The sequence below is a fragment of the Hyla sarda genome, chromosome 6 (assembly GCF_029499605.1).
Source record: "Hyla sarda isolate aHylSar1 chromosome 6, aHylSar1.hap1, whole genome shotgun sequence".
In the NCBI taxonomy this organism is placed as follows: Eukaryota; Metazoa; Chordata; class Amphibia; order Anura; family Hylidae; genus Hyla; species Hyla sarda.
Genome location: NC_079194.1, coordinates 229,422,592 through 229,432,412, shown reverse-complemented (window position 1 = coordinate 229,432,412; position 9,821 = coordinate 229,422,592). Strand labels below are relative to the sequence as shown.

The 9,821-nt window shown below is 47.6% G+C and overlaps 1 protein-coding gene across 1 annotated transcript; it reads right to left on the bottom strand.

Moving 5' to 3' along the window:
- Positions 1–7,128: 7,128 nt before the first annotated feature.
- On the bottom strand, positions 7,129–8,640 carry LOC130276796 (uncharacterized). Its single transcript, XM_056526676.1, has one exon. It carries the CDS (start codon positions 8,617–8,619, stop codon positions 7,138–7,140), a length of 1,482 nt encoding a protein of 493 aa, XP_056382651.1. The 5' UTR covers positions 8,620–8,640; the 3' UTR covers positions 7,129–7,137.
- Between the last annotated feature and the right edge of the window lie 1,181 nt (positions 8,641–9,821).

Sequence of the window (9,821 nt, the reverse complement as noted above, 5' to 3'; positions counted from 1 at the left end):
CGAGGATGAGGAGGCGGCGTCGTACACTGTAACAGGACCAACTACCTGAGAGTGAGAGCGTGGAGGAGGAAGCGGTGTGACCTGTCCAAGTTGCTGTCGTGGCTGTGCAGGAACATATTTTACCCCGTGGGCTGTAAAAGACAAGTATTGTCCCTTCCCATAGTTACAGCTCCACACGTCGGCGCTGCCATGCACTTTTGAACACACCGACAGGCTCAAGGACTGGCCCACCTTCTCTTGTACAAACTTATGCAGGGCTGGTACTGCCTTCTTCACAAAGAAATGACGGCTTGGGACTCTCCACCTCGGCTCGGCACAAGCCATCAATTCTCTGAAAGGTGCAGAGCCCACCACTTGAAAAGGGAAGGACTGCAACACCAGCAACTTGGACAGGAGCACATTCAACTTCTGCGCCGTTGGATGAGTGGGCACATACTGTTGTCTCTTGGACATGGCTTCGCCGATGGATTGTTGGCGGAATGGTTGACTAAAAGCGGGAGAAGTAGGAGCGACAGAAGGAGGGTTTGACACACAGCTCCCTTCGGCTGAGGTGGTGGAGCCTTGGCTGGATGAAGGAGGGAGCGGATGGCCACTAGGTGATGCAGCAGGCTGGACCACTACATCGGAACCACGGTTCTCCCAGGCCGCTTTATGGTGGCGAAGCATGTGTTGACGCAGGGCCGTGGTGCTGACATTGGGACCCAGGCCACACTTCGCCTTCTGCGGTCAGATCTTGCATGTGGCTACGTGAACCTCCTCCGGATGCCTGATGAAAAACTGCCACACCACCAAGTAGCTGATTTTCCCACCTGCAGTCCGCACTAATTGACTGCTACTGGCACCGTCTCCAGGAACCCCACTACCTCCCGGAAAGGTAGGCTGCAGCGAAGCAGGCGGTCTACCCCGGGCACATTTGGCTTCTGAATTTCTACTCCTGCCACCATGCTGACTGCCAACCGTGCTACCGCCTTGCTGCCTCAAGGGCAACCTGCAACTCTCTTCTCCTGATGATGATGAAGCTCCTTCTGCACCTGGCTCCCAATTGCGATCGGCTTCATCATCATCAACAGGTGTGTGCACGTCACTGATGTCCTCAGGTTCCCCAACAGTGTCTGCTTCAGGACCCTGAACCCGTGCAACACCACCTCCCACGTCACTCTCCACATCACTACTTAGCCGCCTAGCTGAGCAAGCGGCGCATGTCTCCTCCCCTTCTTTGCTGGCCAGTAGCTGCTGACTGCCCTCTATTAGATCGTCCTCAGTAAATAGTGGAGCTGAGCCCACAGAATAATATACTTCTTTAGGAGAGGGAACTGCAAAGACAAAGGCAATGGGAGGACAGGGACTGCTCCCGGCCCATGCCAACTGAGGGTTATGTCTGAGGAACCCACCGACTGTTGACTGGGGGAGTCAGATGTCACTTGTGATGATGTGGATGAGCGTGTTAAACAAATGGGCGACGGCAGATGGTTTGCTGGTCAAGACACGACCGCTGGCTGATAACGGGAGCTCAGGCCTCTCGCTGCAACTCCTGCTGCCACTCGTCCCAAGTCTGCTGCCAACTCTGCCTGAAGTATTTAGGTCTCTGCCACTCCTCTGTACAAATCCTGGCACTTCTCTGCCTGACATACTTAGTGCGTATATGAGGGTATTACAATATGCTACACTACTCTTTAAACAGTATTTGTCTAGAACAGCAGCAGGTGATTACTTATGGATGTCCTTTCACAGTATTTAGGCCCTTTACAGATTAACAGGAGCAAGATGGTACACTACTTGGATGTACGTATGCGGTATGCACTGATGAGTGCAGTAATATTCGCAACTATACCCAGAAAAAACTCTGTATTTTTTAAAAACACCAGCCGGTGAATACTATTGTTTGGACTTTGACAATATGTAGCCCCTTGACAGATTAACAGGTAAAAAATGGTACAATACTTGGATGTACCTATGCGGTATGCACTGATGAGGGCAGTAATATGCGCAACTATACGCAGAAAAAAACTCTGAATTTTTTAAAAAAGACGAGCCGTTGAATACTATTGTTTGGACTTTGACAGTATGGAGCACCTTGACAGATTTACAGGTACTAAATGGTACAATACTTGGAGGTACCTATGCGGTATGCACTGATGAGGGCAGTAATATGCGCAACTATACGCAAAAAAAACTCTTTTTTTTTTTTTAAAACACCAGCCGGGGAATACTATTGTTTGGACTTTGACAGTATGGAGCACCTTGACAGATTAACAGGTAACAAAATGGTACAATACTTGGATGTACCTTTGCGGTATGCACTGATGAGGGCAGTAATATGCGCAACTATACACAGAAAAAAAACTCTGAAATTTAAAAAAAGACGAGCCGTTGAATACTATTGTTTGGACTTTGACAGTATGGAGCACCTTGACAGATTTACAGGTACTAAATGGTACAATACTTGGAGGTACCTATGCGGTATGCACTGATGAGGGCAGTAATATGCGCAACTATACGCAGAAAAAACTCTGTATTTTTTTTAAAACACCAGCCGGTGAATAGTATTGTTTGGACTTTGACAGTATGTAGCCCCTTGACATATTAACAGGTACAAGATGGTACACTACTTGGATGTACCTATGCGGTATGCACTGATGAGGGCAGTAATATTCGCAACTATACTCAGAAAAAAACTCTGTATTTTTAAAAAACACCAGCCAGTGAATACTATTGTTTCGACTTTGACAGTATGGAGCACCTTGACAGATTAACAGGTACTAAATGGTACAATACTTGAATGTACCTATGCGTTATGCACTGACGAGGGCTGCAATATGCGCAACTATACGCAGAAAAAACTCTGTATTTTTTTAAAAACACCAGCCGGTGGATACTATTGTTTGGACTCTGACGGTATGGAGCACCTTGACAGATTAACAGGTAAAAAATGGTACAATACTTGGATGTACCTATGCGATATGCACTGATGAGGGCAGTAATATGCGCAACTATGCGCAAAAAAAACTCTTTTTTTTTTTCTTTAAAACACCAGCCGGGGAATACTATTGTTTGGACTTTGACAGTATGGAGCACCTTGACAGATTAACAGGTAACAAAATGGTACAATACTTGGATGTACCTTTGCGGTATGCACTGAGGAGGGCTGTAATATGCGCAACTATACGCAGAAAAAACTCTGTATTTTTTAAAAACACCAGTCGGTGAATACTATTGTTTGGACTTTGACAGTATGGAGCACCTTGACAGATTAACAGGTAAAAAATGGTACAATACTTGGATGTACCTATGCAGTGTGCACTGATGAGGGCTGTAATATGCGCAACTATACGCAGAAAAAACTCTGTATTTTTTTTAAAACACCAGCCGGTGAATACTATTGTTTTAGAAACTATTTATCTTTTGTGAATTGAGCCATATAATGATCAAGTTGCACTGTGTGCTGTAAAAGCTGAAGTGAAAGATTTCTCTTCCCTCCTCTTCCTTTATACATGTCTCGTTATGGATTTTTTTGTGTCTTTTGACTCGTGTTTTGCTTTTGATTTGTTTTGTTTTTGGTTTACTTGATTTGCATGTGACATCATGGGTACATCCCAGGAAGTATGTTGTAATGGGGGTGTTCCCAGAGCTGACTAAAGAATATAAAATGAAGGATAGTGGTCAGTAGTGTTGTGCCATGACTAAGACCCGGACCAGTTTGAAACACGTCAGCGTTTCTGCCTAGCTTTTGCCCTTAGTTCGTTTTTTACTTTTAATCATGCTTCAATTAATTTTGGATCTTTTAACTATATTTTTTGAAGGAGCTGGAATTTTGGCAAGAAATCCTGTGTTTTTTGCAACGCTCTTTATTGTAAAGAAGCATTCACCTGTCACGAAAGTATACGTCAGGGCATTAAGGGGTTAAACTTTTAGTTAAGAATACTGAGCTATTGCTAGTCAATACAGATGTACAGTATCTAGGGAGCACATAAGGGTAACCTATTAGAGTACTCCGGGGAGTGCACTCTTCTATGTGGATTTCCTTTGAAGGACACAAGGCATGAATGTATTGCTGTAACAATAAGTGATGCGCCTAGAGAATTCTGTAACTTTAATAAAGCCGGGAGTGAGTCATCTTTGTACTGAATTGGATCGGACATTGATTTATTCATGCATATCCTGCCTAAAAGGAACATTTCCATATTAGCTATATAGTGTTTGTGCTACTTTTTGATTATGCATTTCTTTGGAGTGACGTTTGGCCATAAATAAATAAAAAAGACCTCAATGGGAGACATATGTACCACTATTGCTAAGAATGGCATTATAAAAAGCTTTATATTTTTTTATATGGCCATCTCTGATAAAAGGTTTACTCCACATAGACTGCTGATGGAATTTGTAATGCATTTGGTACCGGACCAGATCACGGTTGATGAAGACTCTTGGGCAAAACAAATTAATAGACAAAGACTGTGAAGTGAAGACCAACATGGCTTATTCTTCCAATAACAGGGTCCTACCCAGGACCATCTTCAGTGCAGGACAAGTAGCCCAGTAGTCAATAGGTATGCACAGTAGCTTTCCTCCAGCAGATAGAGAAGCCATTCCTCTGGATGAGAAAGCTATGTGTCTCAATGAGCACACCACCACGTTAGCATATAAAGTCTTATAGGTCAGTCAAGGCTCCCTGGCAAAAAGAAGTACATAAATAAGCCTTCATCCCAAAAAAAGAAACCTGACTCTTCAGTGCCACCTATAGGAAGTAGCTACTCTGTTCATGCTGGACCCCTTAAAGGAGATCTGCAGTGTTTGACACTTACCCCTATCCGCAGAATAGGGGATAAGTGTCTGATCACGGGGGTTTGAATGCTGGGACCCCCCATGATCTCCTGTGCGGGGCCGCAGCTCTCCCATGCAGTAGGTGTGCCGGTCACAACACTGAAGAGACATACTGACTCCATGTATCTCTATGGGAGAGGCAAAGATACGATTGTGCATCCCCTCCTCTCCCATAAAGCTGTATGGAGGGGGCGTGTCGTCAACCTCAGTGAGGTCGACAACACGCATATTAGCCGTGCAGAGCCGGGTCCCCATATGGGAGATCGCGTCGGACCCCCTTCGATCAGATCAGACACTTATGAGTGTCTAACACTGCAGTACTCCTTTAATAAGCTTTAAAACATGACTAGGGATTATGAGCCAAATCAAATTTTTCCCTAAAAGAGGGATGACCAATCCCTGGACTGCTGTTTGGGGTTTTTTGCCCCTCAATAGGCTTATGAATTACATGAGGGCCCACATAGCTACTCTCAGCTGCTGCATGAGACTGATGTGGATACAACCATACCAAATAGATAGGCCCTATGTAATAGGCAATGACCTGCAAAACATGAAACCCTGTGCAGGCCACAGATAGTTTTCTGCCTACTTCTTCAATGACCCATGAAATGTATGATATGGGTCTGAAAAGTGTATGAGCCCTTTAAAAAAAAAATGTCGGTAAAGAGAAAATGTAACATTGCAAGTATCCATGTAATGCTTGAATATGTCTGGTCTTCCAAAAGGGGGTTAACCTCATAGAGTGATTCTCTAACAGGGCCCATGGACATTAGTTATTGTAGGACAATCCCCTTAAAGATCCCATTAGAATTTTCCCACAAAAGGGGAAACAATGATCATTTGATCCCTTTCCCCAATACATCATATATCAGTTTGTGGTCAGGACTTTGAACCGTGCATGGGCTTACCTGTTATCTCCTGCCAAGGCCACCTGCAAGAAACTAGATTTACCAAGACCTAAACCCAAAACTCTGCTTATAACATAGAACAGCGGTTGAGGTGTGCCTGAAAACCGCGTCGAGGGTCAGCCTATAGAGGGCATTCCCTTATGTATGGTGATGAAGAAAAGGGTGAGGAGGGTGGGTTTCGCCAACCCAGCATACGCCCAGAGGGAGGGGCCGATGGATGTTAAATAGCCAAAGCCCCTCCCACAAATTCAGCCTGATAGGCTTCCCACTTGTGGTCAGGACTTTGAACCGTGCATGGGCTTACCTGTTATCTCCTGCCAAGGCCACCTGCAAGAAACTAGATTTACCAAGACCTAAACCCAAAACTCTGCTTATAACATAGAACAGCGGTTGAGGTGTGCCTGAAAACCGCGTCGAGGGTCAGCCTATAGAGGGCAAAAATACACCACCAGTTAGGGTAATTAAGTATCATTTATTTATAGTGCCAAAAATTGAAATGCCTCTGCCATTTCCCTTGAGGGATCTGGGACATAAGTGGTATATGCATCAGACCGCCACCTCCCCAACTTCTGGATGACATGTACAGGCACTTTGTGCCTGGAGGCCGCCGATGCTGCTCCTATGCGGAATGAGTGACCTGAGAACTCTCTGGGGTTGTGTCCTAAATTACCAAGCAGCGTGCGGACATGCGATGTGAAAAGAGAAGTGGTAAGAGCACCTCCACCGAAAGGCAACAGTGGCGACTCCGGAGGCTTATCATGGAGGAACTCAACCAGTTGTGCCAACACTGCCACCGGGCACCAGTTATTGCCTGAAGGAAAATACTTAACCACCGCCCCCCACCTACAAGTTTTTGTGACAGACAGTGAAACTTCGAACCAAGAACCCTGCCACCTTAAATGAGCCTTCTGTGGATGTGTCGCTCCCCGCCTGACACATGAAAATTCACCCGGCCGGAGGAAGCCATAGAAGGCTAGATAAATGGCAGATTTGATTATCAGACTGCGCTCGAAGCCAAACGGGTTATTGGCTAATGCGTCAGACATGGCTCGGAACAGCTCGCCGCTGATCGGTTTCCTGAGAGTTGGCGTTGAGGCGCTACGAGCCACCACCCCTCTGAGCGCAGCCTTGACAGCCTGAGATGATAAGATAGATAGCCTGTCTGGGTGGGATAAAGAAATGAAATGCTGAATGCCCGAAAGGTAAGATTTGATAGTGCTATGAGACAGGTGCAGAGAAGAGTGGCAGAAACCGATGAAAGATAGAATGATAGTGGTGTCGTAAGAAAAGGGGATGCTATGCTGCGACAGATATGCCCTGAAGGTGTCGTGTGCCGCATGATAGGCCTTCCTGGTATTGGGGGCTAAGGCGTCCGACATTAACTCCCGGGCCACCTGTGTGTAATGGTTCAGTCCAAGATTAATTGTGCCAGGTAAGGGGGTTGTGTTCCTACTGCGTCTGCTTGCGGAGCCACCTGTGAAAAGAGATGGAAATTAGCCCTGGACAGAGCATCTGCGGCCGTGTTGTCTACCCCCGGTATGTGTCTGGCTACAAAATTGAAGTTGTATTGTAAGGATACCCAGACTAGTCTGCGCATGAATGACATGACAGTAGCATGCCCGGAACTGCCCTTGTTGACTATGGCAACTGTCGCCTGATTGTCACACTGAAACTCCACCGTCTGCCCTGACCATTTGTCGCCCCATGTCACTGCAGCTGCTACAATGGGGAAAACCTCAAAGAGTGCCGAAGTGCTGCTGAAGCCTGCCAGAGCCATTACCTGCTTGGACCATTGGCCCGCCATCCACCTGCTGCCCCACACTGCACCATAACCGATGGAAGATGACGCATCGGTGCAGATCTTGGGGGACAACTCGGAGGCTGGCGGGACAAACATGGCCGTCCCATTCCATTGTGCCATGAACCTATCCCACATGTTCAGGTCAGCCAGGGCTTGGCAATCTAACCAAACCCTACTGTGTTGATGAGGGACACCATGCAGCAAAGACAATATTCTGGATACAAACGCTCTACCCTGCGGGATTGCTCGCATAGCAAATGCCAGCATTCCCAGCAAGCTCTGCAACTCGCCCTTGGTCGTGACCTGGGAGACCGTGTACTTATGAATAGTGTCTCTGATACGGTTGAGTTTGTCAGTGGGCAAGCTGACTTGCATTGCGACTGAATCTAGGATTACTCCCAGAAAGGTGAGACACTTAGTTGGACCGACCGTTTTCTTGGGAGACACTGGCACCCCAATATCAGTGAACAGTTTCAGCAATCTGACCAACTGGTCCGGCTCTTCCCTCGGGCGACTGAGCAGAAGAAAGTCATCCAAGTAATGGATGACCTGGCTGCATCCAGAGACATTAACCAGCAGCCAGTGCAATGCCTGGGCCAGTTGGTCAAACAGCCACGGGCTGCTCTTGCATCCGAACGTCAACTTGGAAGCAAAGTAATATGCCCCTTGCCATTTGAGCCCAAACCATTGCCACTGGTCCCTGTGCAATGGCAGCAACTTGAAGGCGTCAGTGATATCCGCCTTCGCCATCCAAGTCCCTGGGCCGAGCGCCAAGATGACCTGAATAGCCTGGTCTATGGAAGAATAATGCATGCTAAACTCCTCGGATGGAATGAGAGAGTTGATACTGGGAATACGTGACCCATGAGGAGCCGACAAGTCAAATATCAGTCTCTTTTTCCCATTGAACTTGCCTGTCACCACCCCTACCGGACTGACCCTCCAAGACCTGAATGGAGAAACTAACAAGGGGCCAATCATATAACCTTTCATTAGCTCAGCATTTATTAATTCAGTGACAACAGCGGGATCGTTTACGGCAGACAACAGATTGTCGCATTCAAATGTGGCCTGCGGCAGTGTGACCATGCCGGCGTGGAAGCCTCTATCAAAACTATTAATCAACCATTGGACCCAATCTGGGTCCGGGTGACCCGCGAGCAGAGTGGCCAGGACTGGGGTACGTACCCCGCCTAGTCATGCTGGCCCTTTCTGCCTACATGCAGAGCCCGGATGTGCCCTGAAGCAGTAGAAGCAGACGTGTAATAACCTGCAATTGCTGAAGTTGCACGAAGACATGTTATAGTTGTTACAAATTTGTGAGCCTCCGAGGTAGTGTACTGGACGGCCCAACTTATCCACGGCAGGTGCGGACCTGCTGAAACTGTCCGTGGAAGTGGACGGTCTGATAGTGCCCTGCTCGCCCTGTTGAGCCAGCCCTACACACCACGCCGTAGTATGCGTGATTGATTGACAGGCGGCACATGCGGGGAATTTGAGATTTGCGAAGTGGCTGCAGAACATCTGTGAATCTTCGATGCTCCAGTCTGTGAGATACCCATCTTGGCTGAAGGCCGCCGCTGCCATGGCTGAGAAACTTCTATGATAATCGTAGAAATGGGTACCACCGTATTTGTAAGCGTATTCCGTAACCCTCAGCAAATACAGGTCGAGCTCCTCTCTGCGCTCCGGCCTGGCTGAGCATATCACCTCCCTGTATTTGCTGAAGGCAATCACAAACTCGTGGATATTTAGCTTCCGTTTCAGCCTGGTGTCCTTACTCTTAAGGACAACAGATAAGTCAGCGCATGCTACCGTTCTAGTGTCCTCAACGTCAAAGGCAGATAGCAACAGGGCCGCCAAATTGATGTCCTTCCCTTCCAGTATGTCTTTTCTCAGGGCCGCTGGGACAAAATGGACTGGTGACACCCTTGGTGGCCCAGAGCGCCTACCTGGGTTGCCTACCGGAACAGGGGCAGACATCTGTGTAGGCGTTGGCGCCTGCAATGCTGCTGGAGCTGGAGGCCCCTGAATGCCCCTTCTCTCCAGAGAATCCAGCCTGCCCAACATGGAAGTCATCATTGCATGCAGTTCAGAGAGGGTGGACTGGCTCGAGGTCCCCTCCTGACTGTCGCCAGCCCCCTGATCCGCCATGAGGAGTTTGTACAACTCTGCTTTTCGGGCGGTTGCTGGAAATGGAATTGCTCTCTTGCGCAACTCCTCCATCAATTTGGGGATCGTCCAAGCCCTGTAAGCTGCAGAGGAGGGCGTCCCTCGCACGGAGCTTCTAG